Here is a 16,986-nt window from a genome sequence, read left to right as displayed (position 1 = left end):
CCGATGCAGATTGGGCAGGCAGTTCAGTGGATAGGAAAAGTACCTTTAGGTACTGCTTCAACATTGGATTAGAAATGGTTTCTTGGTGTAGCAAGAAGCAGAAGTCAGAAACACTGGGCTCTACAAAAGCAGAGTATATGGCCGCAAGCATAGCTACGTGCAAAGCTATATGGCTTTCGAAGTTGTTGGTAAGCTTGTTCGGGCAGAGGATGGAGGCGACCAGTGTCTATTACGATAATCAGAGTTGCATCAAGCTCTCTGAGGATCCAATGTTTCATGACAGGTCGAAACACATAGATATTCGGTGTCATTTCATCAAAGATTGTGTGCAGCGTGTAGCAGTCCAACTATAGCATGTTCCCATAGATGAGCAGGTTGCAGATATACTCACAAAAGCTCTAGGAAGAGCTAAGTTCGCCCATTTCAGAGAGAAAATGGGTATGGTAGAGAACTCATTTCAGTAACAAGGACAAATTATTTTGGACACTTCTCAATTACAGTTGTTGCAGTTGCAGCAACAACAGTTGAGAGGGAGTTGTAGTGCAAATGCAGAGTTGGCGGAAGTATAGCAGTGTCAGCAACAGCAAAGATGCAGCATCAGAGTTGCACAGTGGTTGGTGGGCAGTGGCAGGAAGTCACAATGGCTAGACATCAGCAGTGTGACAGAGGGTGATACAGAGACAGGGTTTTGTAGCAGCAGTGCAGCATTAAAACACCTTCCTTGCTAAGAGAGAGTGTTAGCTTTTGTAGCATCGGAGGTGTTCTACTCTCAAAACTTTATGGAGAGGCTAAAACACAGGAGTTCTCCATAACCCAAAAATCGTTTCTGGAAATTCCACTTAGAAGTGTCTCAATTAGATTATTATCCTATTTTTAAATATTTCCTAAGTCTAAATTTAGGAAAAGGGTTTAATTAATCAGTATTAATTTAAAAAATGTGTGAATCATCTAGAAACTCACACAGATCGATCCATAAATGATCTCAACCATAGATTATGTTTTAATCTTGGTCATTGGAGTCACAACTGGAGATTATAAGAGGAGGTCGATGGGTAGATGGCAGACACACCAGTGTAGATACTTAGTTGCCCAGGCAGTTCGATTTTTCCAGTAGTAGAGATTCAGCAGAGAAGATCGACCCAGGGGGTGAGTAGCGCAGAGGAGGTCATTAGCATTTCCAGACGAAGTCTTCCAGATCCAAAAGAGGCAGTGAGAGCGAGTGCGAAATTCCTAGAGGGTTTGTGCAAGGACTACATAGGCATAGCAACAGAACAATTTGATCTAGCTGGAGGCGCTAGTGATTCAGCAATCGAAGGCCAGGATTCTGGTCAGATGATCTAGTGAGCCAATTCCAAAGCCAAAGAGAGACAGAACTGTGGATGTCAGAGTTTTTCGGAGGCAGCTACAGCAGAGCCTGCGCAAACTCTATGCAGAGGTTGATGCAGAAGGATTTGTGTGTGCCTGGGGAGGCAGATCCGGGGACAGAAATCCGCTGTGGGGTGAGGAAAAATCCTCACAATAATTTTGCCAGTGTTTCTCTCAAATTGGATTGTCAGTAGAGCATCCAAATTATTGTACTCAAATTTTTGCTGCTGCATAATAAAAATAAACCCTCATACTGCTGCATCAGTTTTCCCACGTTGGGTTTTTTCAGGAACAATTGTCCAAAAATAACGATGTCAAAATTTTGTGTGTGTGCTAAAATTTCTCAATTTCCAGCGCTTTATTTTCCACGGGATTTTTATGGTGAAAATTGCAGTTGTGATTTTATTCATTGGTTGTCATAGCAAATAAACTACATAATTAAATTTATAATTACGAGAATAATTTCCAGTTGCTGCAATAGTTGGAATTTTGACAGCACCCACTCCCTTGCACTGTTTCACTGGCACCCACCAATAGGAAGCAACTACTCCCTTGGATTAGATTGTTGGCACAAACCCCCAAAAGTAGTGTGGACCTCCATTTCATTCGTTTTCAAACTGGATCCACTCCCTTTAGCATAGCTTCAAAATCAATTTATATCGTCCTGCAAATTCCTTTCTTCTCAACAAATCAGTAATACACTTCTTTTAACATCAAAAACTCTTAATTTGTCATTACATTCAACATCATCCTTAGCAATACAACAATTTATGAGTCATAGGTTAAGCACAGCAGGCCTCAGGTACATGGACAGAATACTGTAACGAACAAATCAATGAGCAAGTATTTTTAAATTTTACAACCTTAGGAACTCCTCACCAAGTTAAACCATACCATTCCAACAAATAGCAGGTAGCAACAGACTACACATTATAATTTTGTCCTACACTTCAACACTACACCAGATCTGAACATAAACACTGATTTCATTCTCTGACAAGTAGCTGGCATATAGTGATTTTTTATTTAGGGAACTCAGCAGTGTAATGCAGCAACAATGTCGGGCAGTGGTTCAATCTATTTGATCTAAGTATCTGACAAACAATGCAGACCCTACAGTGGCCCTTGTCACATAATGAGCCCTGACCATACTACAAACATCATGTCATGGTAGTAATTTAGCTTTGATTCAAACATAGAACAGCCTCTAGAAGCTGTCATTTGAATAAGAGACTGTCTACTTAATGATTATTGCAATCCTCTATTCATCAATAGTAATTTTACACCAATATACTTACCAAGCACCAATCGCATCAGTTGTAGACCACTGTTTTCACTCAAGCATCTATCCACCAATTAGATCATGGGATAAAATATAAAACGCTCATACTAACCGTATTTTGATCTGGAAACAGAGGCTCTTACCATGTAATTATGGACAACAGGCATGCACACTGGATTATGGCCTCGTACACTGAATAAGATCTACCCCTAATCGCACCAGATAGAACCATGCACTCAATCTCTCTTCTTACGCACCGAGTCTGAGACACACTTCTTGTTCACACACCATATGCATCAAATTAGACACGCTTACACACCTAATCGCTCAAATCAGTTAAGGTGAGATGATTCAGATCAGAATGAACAACGTGCACTTCATATCTCGCTTCCACACATCAAAATTGAGTTTTGATAACAACTTTATAATCGATCATGTGTCCATATCAAAATAAAAGAAACATATCATGCAAACCCACATCACACCAGAACCATTTGTTACTATCCAACCGGACTAATCAAACACCTGTGCTAGAACCATTCATTACTATCCAACCAGATCAATCAAACACCTATGCCAAAACACAAAAACTTTCAACGTTCGAGCATCAGAACAATTAGACACTTGACCGCACTAGAGCAAGGAAGAAGATTTGATCACACTAGAATAGAGATATGCCCTCAAGTTACCAAAACTGAGTCAGTGATTGATCATACTGCCCTCAGATCAACACTGCAAGTTCTCATATAGGTCCTCATCGCACGAAGAAATAAATTATTAAGCGACCACCAAATACAACCATAATTGTCCAAGAACAATCAAAAAAATAGAGACAATTACCCTGATTGAGTCATACAACAGTATTCAGATCACAAATGTGCACTTGATCGCTCTCCTTCAATGCACTTCTTTGATGCCAAATGCAGAGATTTATACCAATCACTCAATGACCAAATCAAGCCAACCAATTGAATTGCCTTGGGCATTTACCATGGTAAATTGGACTGGAATCAAGCTGACACGAAAACCACAAGAGATTACCACCGATCAAGGACGTATTTTTCAAGGCGTGTAAAAATTTCATCTATTGCAGTAACTAGAAATTAATCTCCCAACTGTAAATTTAATTATGTAGTTCATTTGCTACAGTAAACAATGAATAAATCACTACTGCATTTTTCACCATAAAAATACTGCGGAAAATAAAATATTGGAAACTAAAAAATTCTAGCACCCACACAAAAAATTAACATAGTTGTTTTTGGACAATTGTCCCTGGAAAAACCCAATGCAGTAAAACCAGTGCAGCAAATCAGAGTTTCATTATTATTCTTCAGCAGCAAATCTGAGTACAATAATTTAGATGCTCTACTGGCAATCTAATCTAAGAAAAAACACTGGCAAAATTATTGTGAGAATTGTTCCTCACCCCACAGCAAATTTTTGTCCCCAGAATTGCCTCCTAGCCACACGCAAATCCTTTTGCGTCAACCTTTGCACAGACCCTTTGGGAATTCCTTACTCCCTCTCATTGCCTCTCATGGAAGTGGAATACTTCCTCCGGAAATGTTGTTGACCTCCTCTGCCACCTGCTCTTCAGCTTCTGGCTCTATCTTCTTTGTTGAGTCTCTACGACTAAGAAAATCAAACTGCTTGGGGAACTGAGCATCTGTACTGGGGTGTTCTCCATCACCACATCGATCCCTTTTTATATCTTCCTATTGGGACTCCAATGGCCAAGATTAGATTTTAATTAATGGCTCAGATCATTTTTAGATCGATCCGTGTGAATTTCTAGATAATTCTCACCTTGACTTAATTAATTATGATTAATTAACCAATTTTCCTAAGTTTAGACTTAGGAAACATTAAAAAATAGGCTAATAATCTAATTAAGTCATCTCTAGATGGAATTTCCATAAACAATTTATGGGTTTTGGACATCTCATGTATTCTAGCATCTCCACCAAATTTTGTGGCTAGAACACATCCAATGCTACAGAAACTAACACTCCCTCTTAGCGAGGACTATGTTCTCTCTAGTGTTGCACATCCTGCCACAACACCCTGTCTCTGTATCAACTCCTGTCACATTGTTGATGTTTGGCCATACTGCCCATTGCGCAACTTTGATGCTACATTTGTGTTGCTACTGACACTGTCAACTCTGCATCTGCACTGCAACTACCTCTCATCTGTTACTGCTACAATTGCAACTGAGATGCATCCAAAATAATCTGTCCCTGCTACTAAAACAGATTCTCCACCATACCCATATATTCTCTGAAATAGACGAACTTAGCTCTCCCTAGAGCTTTCATGAGTATATTTACAACCTGCTCTTCTGTTGGAACATACTGTAGTTGGACAGCGCCATGTTGTACACAATCTCTGATGAAATGACACCGAATATCTATGTGTTTCGACCCGTCATGAAACATTGGATTCTCAAAGAGCTTAATGCAACTCAAATTATAACAGTAGACACTGGTCGCCTCTATCCTCTACCTGAACAAGCTTACTAGCAACTTCCGAAGCCATATTGCTTCGCACGTAGTTGTGCTTGTTGCCATATACTCTGCTTCTACAAAGCTCAGTGCTACTGACTTCAGCTTCCTGCTACACCAAGAAACCATCCTTGATCCAACGTTGAAGCAGTACCCAAAAGTACTCTTCCTGTCCACTGAACTAGCTAACCAGTCTGCATCTATGAATCCACATAGTCTGACATCATCCCCTCGGGTATATCTCAACCCATAATTGTGTTGCGCACATACCTCAAAATATGCCTCGTTGCTGCCCAATGTACCCTCTTCGGTTCTACCATAAACTGACTGAGGGTATTGACTACGAAGCAAATATCTAACCTAGTGTTGACTAGATACATTAGAGAACCAACAAGTTGTCTCTACAAGGTGGGGTCGACATCCTTGTCATCTGATGCATCTATCTTCTTCCAGTTGGTGATCATGGGCGTAGACATGGGTCTACAATCCTGCATTCTGAATCTCTTCAGAATGTCTGTAGCGTATCTTCCCTACCCAAGGAAGATCTCCTCGTCCTTCTACCACACTTCCAATTCTAAGAAATAGTGCATCATCCCCAAATCCTTCATATCAAACTCTGTTGCCAGGTTCCTCTTGCAATCCTCTATGAGCCTTGATGATCCTATCAAGAAGAGATGATTTGCATACAATACTAGGATGAGTGGCTCACCCTCTACTATCAAATAATAAAGGTTGGGATCTGCATCACTTTTGAAGAATCCCATCTGTTGCAGGTAGTTGTCAGTCCGACCATACCATGCCTTGTGAGCATTCTTGAGCCCGTATAAAGCTTTCTACACATGAGTGCGCCTCTCATGAGTCTCGAAGCCCTCTAGTTGTTCAATGTACACCTCTTCCTCTATTACCCCACTCAAGAATGTTGTCTTAATGTCCATCTGGTGAATCTACCATCCCATCTGAGCTGCTAGATATATAACTGACCGAATAGAGGTGTATCTAGAAACTGGAGCGAAGGTCTCCTCATAATCTATCCCTTCTTTCTGTGCATACCCATTTGCCACAAACTAAGCCTTGTACTTCTCCACACTGCCATTTGTAGCATATTTATCTTGTAGATCCATCGAGAACCTACAACTAACCTATCCTCAGGCCTCGGCACCACCTCCCAAACATCATTCATCGTGATGGAGTTGTATTCTTCTACTATGGCATCTACCCACACTTAATATTTTGTGGCTTCTTGAAAGCTCGAAGGTTCTGCAACCTGAGCTACCAATGCTTGATATCTGTCAGGGTGTTTGCGCTCTCTTTTGCTTATCCTAGGAGCTCCAACAAACTCTTCTACATCTCTCAATGTCTGACGAACCTCTCTGTTGGCTCGACCACTAGTAGTGGGAGGTTCTACCAACTCCTGCTCATCTTGTCCCATTCTGTTGTGGATTATACGAAGTTGTCCATTCACTTCTGATGCCTTCCTTACGCACAAAATTTTGTGAAGTCTTTATCAATATATTCTCCACCATTATCTGAGCGAAACACCTTGATCTTCTTCCCTGTTGTATTCTCCACGAGAGCCTTAAACTCTCTGAAACGATTGAAGACCTCATCTTTGGTCTTCAAGAAATAGATCCAGGTTTTTCTAGAATGGTCATCAATAAAGGTGACGAAGTATTCGGCACCACTGAGAGCTCTAGTGGACAAAGGGCCAAAATATCTGAATATATAAGTCCTAACACACCATCTACTTTGTTGTCACTTCTTGGGAATGTTGCCTTAGCATACTTCCCAAGTACGCATCCTCTGCACACATCATCATGTTCCGTGCCAAGTTTTGGAACCCCTGTTACTGTTTCCCTGAACATATTTAGTGTTCCATGGTGTAGATGTCCCATTCTCCTATGCCATAACTCATTCAATTCCTTCGCACTGTTACTGTCACTACCTATTAGTGTCATTAGAGAGTCGAGCTACAACCTGTACAATCTGTTGCTTCAAACTCCAATCTGTCTTACCCGCTTCCAACTTGAGTGTTTGACAAACACTTTCTTCCCTACGAAGTGGATATCATATCCCTTATCTTGTAAATAGAATACTGAAATCAAGTTCAGACCCAGTCCTAGCACATGCGATACATCTATAGCGTTGCTGCTTGTTCCTGACTGCCTCTGAAAATCGATGGTACCTCTCCCTATTGGGGTACACTTCGTTATGTTTCCCATCGTAATTTGAAAGTCTATCTGCTCCTCCTTGTAGCTAGAGAAATATTCTCTAACCCTTTTCATATGAGTTGATGCTCCATTGTCTATTTACTAGACACTCCTGACAAGCAAGCAAATTCATCCTCCAACCTGGAAAACAAATCAGAAGCCTCTTGAATGCCAATTTTGTCCATGGTCATACTAAAGAATTTACTGTGTGCTATTCCTCCTTCCACTTGACGTTGATTCTGCAACTCCAAACAGCTGCAAAATCCTCTGCGTCCAACCAAGGAATCTACTCAGCAAAAATCTGAGTTGTTGTTTCTCCCTCTGACTGTTGGAATTACTAACCCGGGCAACTCAATTTTCCTGCAACCCTACAATTGAAAATCAAATTCCTGCCCCAGCAATTCGTCTTGCATATCTGAGTATTGCACTGCCTCTAAGAATTTCAACGTGCTACTCCCTTTGAGAAGCGAAAATATTTCCTTCGCTTCTGAGCTTCTTGGTTGATCACTTACACTCTGATACAATGTGAAAGTTTCATCTATTGCAGTAACTGGAATTTTTTCTCCTAATCGTAAATTCAATTATCAGCGTATTTGCTACGGCAAACAATGAATAAATCACTACTGCAATTTTCACCATAAAAATACTACATAAAATAAAATACTGGAAACTGAGAAATTCTAACACCCACAAAAAAATTTAACACAATTGTTTTTGGACAATTGTCCTCGAAAAAACCCAATGCGAGAAAACTGGTGCAATAGATGAGGGTTTTATTATTATTCTTCAATAGCAAATCTGAGTACAATAATTTAGATGTTCTACTAGCGATCTAATCTTAGAAAAAATACTGGCAAAATTATTGTGAGAATTTTTCCTCACCCCACAGCGAATTTTTGTCCCCAAAATTGCCTCCCCAGCCACACGAAAATCCTTCTGCGCAATGCTTACACAGACCCTCTCGGAATTTCGCACTCCCTCTCACTACCTCTCCCGGAATACTTCCTCCAGAAATGTCGCTGACCTCCTCTGCGAACTGCTACTCACCCTCTGGCGTTATCTCCTCTGTTGAGTCTCTACTACTTAGAAAATCGAATTGTCAGGGGAACTGAGTATCTGCACTGGTGTGTTCTCCATCACCACATCGATCCCTGTTGAAGAATCTAGGGCAATTAGTATTAGTAGGATTCTTCTAGACTTGATAACAATTTGTGAAGTGCTTTTACAATTTATCTTAGCTTGATCTTCTTCTTATTATTAGTGTGTGTGTTTGCTTCATCAAACTGCTACCAAAACAAAGAGACAAGAACACAAGATGTTTGGCTTTCTGCCAAGGCCAAAACCTCTCCCTCTTGGAGAGGAAAACCCGCACAAAATTCTTCTTATAGAGATTCCAATTGACGAATACCAAGACCTTGACCCTTGACATACTATGCCACTCCAAGACCAAGACACCAATCCTCTTTGAAGTCACTGCTGAGATTATCATCATAGTTGTACCAAAACTGCTTCTTCATCTAGATCACTGCTGCACCATGAGTGCTCCTTCATCTAGATCATTGTTGCACTTACTGAGAACATCACTGTTGCATTTCCATAGAGATCTTCACTGTATCTACAAGGTCATCATATCGTTCTTCATTATGACCTTATCTTCGGAGGGTTTATGATCATGACTATGTAAAATATGTTGATAGAGTATTGCACCGAGACAATTTGTATGCTGAGATAGTGTACGTCTTTGTGAGAGTTGTTCATAAGGGATGTCGAGATTATGATTGTATTCTGAAATAGAGATCCGAGACCTTCTTCCTTTCACCCATGCCAGGACTTATACTTTTGTGGTATACATCTGTAATTGCTTCACTGTTTGTCATCCTAACTGTGAGGATCCCATCCTGTAAATGTCCAACAACCATGGTGAATTCGAGTCTCTGTCCTTATCCGAGCTTGTAGATGAGTCTGGATTGATATCTTCTTGTAATGCGGATTACATTCCCTGTTCTTCACCGAATCATCTCAGAAAATGTGAGTTTTGTACTTCATTTTTGCGACGACCCTAACTGGGTATATATAGTGGTTATGCCTCCATTTTGAGCCGACTTGAACAAGTGAAGCGTTGTGTCATTTATATGAGCTGACATTGTTGATTTGGGGTAGCATCGGATGTGCTCTAGCCACGAAATTTGGTGGAGAGGTTGGGGCACATGAGATCTCCAGTACCCAGAAAAGGTTTGGGCAAATTCTAAACAGATCAGGAGATATTAAAATAATTAATATTTTTAATGGAGTCCCTAAGTCTAAACTTAGGGAAAATAAAATATTAATGTGTATTAATATGAATCTGTGTAAGAGTGGTCCAAAAGACATGGATCAAGCCAGATCTAATCTTAGTTGTTGATTAGGGATATAATCTCAGTCGTTGAATCGTCAACGAGAAAAGTATAAGAGGAGACTTGAGGGTCACTTGGAGATCACACTAGATGATCAGTCATTCTATTCTCTAGAGCGGGATTTGCTAAGAGAGATAGAATCAGTGATCAAGAGAGCAGATGAGGGGCATTGAGTACAGAGAAATAGAGAAGGCAGAGATTGTGTCGGGAGAGCAGCGCAGCAGCCAAGGAGAGTGACGCAGAGCCAGCAAGGGTTCACGCAGAGGCAGCTAAGCGCAGAGCACCAGACGGGCCAGCGTAGCTGACACAGAGGCTTCCAGAGTTGACGCAGGGCCTCCTGTGGCTGACGCAAGGCCAGCGTGAGACAAAGAGGGGTTGACGCAGTCCAGATTGGGCAGACATTTGGGTTACAGAGCAGTTTTGGGCTGAGGAGCTGCCGGAAGGATTTTTTGGGGTTTCAGCTAGGAGATTTCTCTCAAACTGTGAGGTATAGTTGCTAAGGAAATTCTCTGTTGGGTAGGCCAGTTTCGGCACCCAGATTGTACTATGATATTGCTTAATAAGAAAACCCTCAAATAGCTGCACCGGTTTTCACGCATTGGGTTTTTTCGGGGACATTGGTCCAAAAATAATGGTGTCCTGTGGTGTGCTTGTTCTTGTTTCTTTTTAGTTGCTGATCTGTAATATGTTGAGCATGCACTGGTCTTTATTTTCAGTGTTTACTTTGTACATAACTTGTTAAAGAAAAAATAACAAGTAGGTAGGAATAAATCAGAAAAAGTGCATGAAGGGTTTCTAAACTAAGCTTAGAAACTTCAACATGGTATCAGAGCGTGATTGCAAATCACAAGAGGACTAAAAGACATTAGCCGAGCGAAGCAATAGCAGCAGAAAACAGTTGTCCTGAGGTGACAGAAGCTATTTCTACCAGCGCAAAGGCCAAGAAATGTGACGTAGAGCCAGGCAGAGCCACGCAGAAGAAGGCGAGAGCTATGCAGAGCCTTAGAGAGGCCAGCGTTGCTGATGCAGAGGGCCAGAGGGTTGACGCAAGGCATCCCAGGGCTGACGCAGACCCATCCGGGGTGACGCAAAGCCAGCGTGAGGTAGAGAGGGGCTGACGCAGTTCACAGAGAGGCAGTTGCTGGGGTCTAGAAGGCTGCAGGAATATTGCAGAGTGGAGCTGGTGAGGTACTGTAGTCAGAACAGTACCTGACAGAGCAGGGCCAGAGGAGTTGTTACCGAGGGTTTCTAGCCGAGGAACCCGAATTAGTGGTGCAGTTGCACAAGACGATCAGAGTAGGGGGCATCTCGACAAGCAGCAGAAGGATTTCCAGGAGGGAAATCAGGACTCAGAGGGAGTCCAGAAGAGAAATTTTAGATGGGAAGTAGAGACTCAGAGAAGTCAAACAGAGAACTTCCAGGAGGGAAGTAGAGGAGCGTTATGGCACTACACGGGGTAAGAGACCAGGATAGACTAGACGGAGCATCAAACTTCGCAGTCTGGAAGGCCAGAATCTTATCAGTACTTGACAAGAATCATGTCAAGAACTTCGCCTTAAAGGTAATAGCTGTCCCAGTCGACCCCAATGAAAATGACAGGTACGAAGAGGCGATGGCGAGGGCCAAGTGCATTATCCTTGACGGGGTCAAGGATCATGTGGTACCACATATAGCCGAGAAGGAAATGGCAGTTGAGATGTGGGAGGCTCTCAAGAACCTGTACCAGCATACTTCTGTGCAGAAAAGAATGTTGCTCGAGAACCAGATGAGGTTGTATCAAATGAAGAAGGGTCAATCGATTGACACCTTCCTCGGAGGACTAAATGAGATTCAAGACCAGTTGATTGCTATAAGAGCGACACCGGATCAAGAACTTATGGTGAGGACAGCCCTCAATGCTGTCTCAGAAGAATGGGAAGTATTTGTCTAGAGTATACTGGGCAGAGGGACACTTCCACCTTGGGACGAGATGTGGGCAGCTCTTCGCCAAGAAGAGATCAGACGGCAGTCGAAGACGGGTAGCAGCAGCAAAGGGATCAAAGTTCAGCAGCAGGAGGAGGATGTGGCCCTAGCATCTGAGGGAAAGCAGGAGAAGCGGAAGAAGAAAGATCTCTCCAAGATCAAGTGCTTCCACTGTGGGGAGATGGGTCATTGTGCAACCCAGTGCCCAAGGAAGAAGAGTAAGGGAGACTCTTCCGAGACTAAGGCAACGCCAGCACGGGCAGAGAAGGAAGTTTTGGCAGACGATGATTGTGCCGTGAGTGCACATATGCCACTTGAGCGGAAGTAGGGAGACATCGAGCTGTAGTCCGAAGGACTACACGCGATGAGGGGCAAGATCCTCGAGGTACCCAGCCTCTTGGATTAGACCTTGCTACGGGAGCCCCAATGAGGAGTAGCAGGACTGGCTGAGTGGGTAGAGACGGATGCGGATGGAGCAACAGAGAGAGTTACAGTGCAAGAGTCCCGAGACAGCGCAAAGCTAGCAGGCTGCAGCAGTGCGAGAGGCACAAGAGTGTTGCACCAGTGCAGGAAGGCACAGAGAGGTGTGCAACAGTGCGAGATGCAAGGAGTTGTTGCAGCAACGCAGAGGTCAAGGAGGGAGCACTTGTCAACGGCAGAGGGAGCTTCAGCATCAGTGGGTGTCTCTAGCCCAACAGGGAGGTCAGTTGGGAGATCAGTTACTTACTTCTCAGTAACTGAGTTGCAATGCAGCAGTGGGCAGCACGATGCAGCATGATGAGAGGAGGTGCAGTGCGGATGCAGTGCTAGGAGAAAGGACCAGCAGTAGCACGGATGCAGAGGGAGTTGTCGTACAGATGCAGCAGTGGCAGTGGCAGAACCATGGGTAGCAGTACAAGAGGCAGCAGTGCAGAGGATGTTGGGCAGGAAGGCCTAGCATCAGCATAGGTACTGATGCCGGATGATCAGAGTAATACTCAATGAGGAGTATTGCTAGAGCATAGTCCTCGCTAAGAGGGAGTGTTGATTTGGGGTAGCATCGGATGTGTTCTAGCCACGAAATTTGGTGGAGAGGTTGGGGCACATGAGATCTCCAATACCCAGAAAGGGTTTCGGCAGATTCTAAACAGATGAGGAGATATTAAAATAATTAATATTTTTAATGGAGTCCCTAAGTCTAAACTTAGGGAAAATAAAATATTAATGTGTATTAATATGAATCTGTCAATGTTACTTGGGAGCGGGAGCGGAAGCGGGGAGCGGGAGCGGAAGCGGGAGCGGGAGCGACCATTTTCAGAAGCTCCCGGTTTGGGAGCGAATCCCGGAGCGATTTTTTAAAAATATATATATTTTTTATATTTTTTAATTTTTGATACATATATGTCAACAAAAACATGTAGAATGATGAATTAGATATAAAAAACATAAAAAAGCATAGATTGAACCATATAACAACAATCATCTAGAAGTTATAATCTTCATCAACCACGTCCGCAAGTTAGTAACATAGTAACATACAACATATTGAGTCTCATGATTCATCAATCTTAAAGTTTCAAGCTTTCAAAATTCAATATATAACATTTATCATCATTGATCACCAAAGTTGTACTTGTAAGCTAAGTGTAACCATTACAACAAATAATATCTAACATGAAATGAAATGTTATAAAATGAAATGAAATGAAACAACTTTCAACTTTCATGAAGCATCATATTCATAATTCATTACTAATGAGTTATAATTGCCAACTTCAAACTTAAATTGTCATATATTGTTTAAAAAAATATCATAATAAATATGAAAGAGTCAATAGTTATAAAAGCTACTAGAAACTAGAAAAGAGAAGTAAATCTATTATCTATTTCTTATGCTTGGGCCTCTTGCCACCACGAGAAATGTCTAATTTTTTAGTCTTGTTGCAAAATCAGGATCTTTGTCATTAATATCACCCTCCAAGCATTAATATCCAGAGGTATCTTTGTCATTACCTTTGTATCTGTATAGGGATCTTTGTCATTAATATCAACCTCTAAGCATTAACATAAGATAGAAAAAGCATAGCATGTCAAGTCAAGATTTTGTTTGAGTGATGCGTACATTTTTAGAAGGGTCATGATAGAGGAGTTCGACAACCAATGTCACTAACATCAAGGTACATAGAGGGATTGGTACTCTTGATTAAATATGAGTTCCATACCCTAATACATGACAAAATTCAATGGAAACATTGCAATCCCCCAATCCTGAAATCCTGAAAAACTGATAAGTCTGCTGGATTTTAAATGAAATCTAAAATTCTACTTTCTCCATATGAAATCCAATGAGGACGAAACCACTCTCAAACATCCTGAGTCATTTCATGGTAATGTTAAAAATTTAAGTAAAAGGATGAAAATGAAAATTAAAGAAAATGTCACTTTTACTTTAAGAATTTAACATTACCATGAATAGCATATCAATACTAGGGCCTAGACTTGATCATTAAGTTGCCCCACTCAAAAACTATTTGTTTCTTTCAAAAAAAAATTGCATTTCGAACATTACTACAAAAAAAAAAATGCAAAAAAGGCAAAACGCTCCCGAAAAGGCAGGGAGCGAAATTTTTTTTAGGGAGCGCGCTCCCGACCCGCTCCCGAGTCGCTCCCGCCCGGAGCGCGGATCGGGAGCGGGAGCGAGGGGGGGGGGGGGCGCTCCCCCGCAACACTGGAATCTGTGTTAGAGTGGTCCAAAAGACATAGATCAAGTCAGATCTAATCTTAGCCATTGATTAGGGACATAATCTCGGCCGTTGAATCGTCAACAGGAAAAGTATAAGAGGAGGCTTGAGGATCACTTGGAGATCACACCAGATGATCAGTCATTCTATTCTCTAGAGCGGGTTTGCTAAGAGAGATAGAATCAGTGATCGGGAGAGCAGCTGAGGGGCATTGGGTACAGAGAAACAGAGAAGGCAGAGATTGTGTCGGGAGAGCACCGCAGCAGCCAAGGAGAGTAACGCAGAGCTAGCAAGGGCTCACGCAAGGCCACGCAGAGGTAGCCAAGTGCTGCGCAGAGCACCAGAGGGGCCAGCGTAGCTGACGCAAAGGCTCCCAAAGCTGACGCAAGGCCTCCTGGGGCTGACGCAGGCCAAGAAAGGTTGACGCAGGGCCAGCGTGAGACAGAGAGGGGCTGACGCAGTCCAGATTGGGCAGACGCTAGGGTTGCAGAGCAGTTTTGTGCTGAGGAGCTGCCGGAAGGATTTTCCGGGGTTTCAGCCAGGAGATTTCTCTCAAACTGTGAGGTATAGCTGCTAAGGAAATTCTCTGTTGGGTAGGCCAGTTTCGGCACCCAGATTGTACTCTGATATTGCTTAATAAGAAAACCCTCAGATAGTTGCACCGGTTTTCCCGCATTGGGTTTTTCCGGGGACATTGGTCCAAAAATAATGGTGTCATGTGGTGTGTTTGTTCTTGTTTCTTTTAGTTGTTGATCTATAACATGTTGAGCATGCACTAGTCTTTATTTTCAGTATTTACTTTGTAAATAACTTGTTAAAGAAAAAATAACAAGTAGGTAGGAATAAATCAGAAAAAGTGCATGAAGGGTTTCTAAACTAAGTAAGCTTAGAAACTTCAACAAACATGTCATCTTTTAGTTGTTTAAATCATTTTTGTAGGCCGACATGATGTTCTCTTCATCGTTTTGCTTGTAGTCTTCTTTGTTGAAGAATGGTGCTTGTCTTGGAGGGATTCTTGACACTAGGTTGACCCACGTACATTGCATAAATGCTCATAAAGAGCTCTTTAACATAATCTTGACTCTTTGACTTTCCTAGACCTATGGAATGAGCAAGAAACTCATTCTTATACTTTTATAGAAATAATATTTCTTTTTCTTGACAAGTACAAAGATGGGTTTTCCGTCGGCCAGCTTGTTCGAGGCGTTTTGCCCACATCCTAGTGCAGCTGTCGGTATGGATATTGATGCAGTTGATTATTCGGAGGATCTTCTGGAGGAAGGCTCCATCTGGCAGTCCACGTATGCTGCCTCAAAAGGTATGTTAAACTATAGTGAAGGGTTTTCTGGAAATTTCGAAGTTTATCCCCAGCTCTCTGAGCCTGCTCACACTGCCTATGTGTTGCCGGAGGAACCCTCGACTTGGCCGGTTTTCTCTCCATCATCCCCGGCTACCCTGGGATTCCTCTCTAAATGTATCAACCCTTCCCCTAATCTCGATTCTCGCGCGCCCATCATTCGCCCCGCTGGCCCTTTCGTCTGTGCCTTTGGCTGATGCCCCGTCTGCTGCATCCCCGCTTGTCGACCCCAACCCTTCCTCCTCACGTGCTCTCCCTTTGGGTTGTTTCTCCTCTGTTCCCCCTCTCTCTGAGGCCATCCCTAATTTTCCCTCCAACCCTAACCCCTCTTTCGAGGCTCCGGAAGCGATGAGGGTTTCTGAAAACCCCAAATTCCCGACGACTCGACCCCTGAAGAAACAGAGGTGCTTCAAGTCTCAGACTGCAGACATCATTCTTCAGCTTGAAGAGGATATTCAGTGGGGAGACATGATGGATTATGCAGACAGGGTTCTGGTGGGCAGAATCAGAGGCAGGAGCTACTCGGCAGCTCGTTTGAAGACCTGGGCTTCAGAAATTTGGGGTCAGCACCTGGTGGACATCCCTTTTGTCCAAACTTTTGTAAGGGGATGGTTCGCACTAAGATTCGCAAGGGCTGATCACACGAGCTGGGTCCTTTCATCCTTTTGGCACTTTGAACATGCACCAGTGTTACTTAAGCGCTGGACGCCTCTTTTCGACCCAGAGACTGAGCAAATTGGAGTTGGCCCTATCTGGATCAGGCTACCAGGCCTGCCATTGCAATATTGGTCTGAGGACATATTCAGAAGGATTGGGAATTCCTTAGGCACTTTCATGGAGTATGATAAATCCTACCAGACTACTAGCATGATGGCATATGCAAGGATCCTTGTTCATTTGGACACCAGAGGAGGTCTTCAGGATCATATCACGATTCAGTGGAGAGCCTCCTCGCGCAAACAGTTGCTTGACTATGAAGGCATCCCTTATCGCTGCAAAAGATGTCATCAGGTGGGTCATCTTTACAGGGCATGCCCCCTCCTCAGGAAAAACAAACAGGGCACACAAGAAATGGAGTTGGACCCCCCTGCAGAACAGCCTCCTCCACCAGCAGCAGAGACCCAAACGGAAGAACAGATCAAGACATCGGATACTGTTGAAGCACCAACTGCACCAGTTCAGAAGAAGCGAGG

At 42.8% G+C, this 16,986-nt stretch overlaps 1 protein-coding gene across 5 annotated transcripts in view; it reads right to left on the bottom strand.

The window, feature by feature from the left end:
• The window catches only part of LOC149185505 (Tetrapyrrole (Corrin/Porphyrin) Methylase), a 326,245-nt gene that overhangs the window by 290,027 nt on the left and 19,232 nt on the right, over nucleotides 1-16,986 (bottom strand). Inside the window, exon 1 of one of the 5 annotated variants that reach the window (XM_089410713.1) lies at nucleotides 2,791-2,941. The exons of the other annotated variants lie outside the window; for them this stretch is intronic. Coding sequence (XP_089266839.1) covers nucleotides 2,791-2,879 — 89 coding nt within the window. The 5' untranslated portion in view covers nucleotides 2,880-2,941. Of the gene's footprint in view, nucleotides 1-2,790; nucleotides 2,942-16,986 lie in introns of those variants that run through there. 5 annotated transcript variants of the gene reach the window in all.

Source organism: Pinus tabuliformis, chromosome 3_1 (genome assembly GCF_031772625.1).
Source record: "Pinus tabuliformis cultivar Carrire ecotype Pingquan chromosome 3_1, CPIR1, whole genome shotgun sequence".
In the NCBI taxonomy this organism is placed as follows: domain Eukaryota; kingdom Viridiplantae; phylum Streptophyta; class Pinopsida; order Pinales; family Pinaceae; genus Pinus; species Pinus tabuliformis.
Note: the sequence above shows the minus strand (reverse complement) of the source record. Positions and strands in the feature narration are given on the sequence as shown.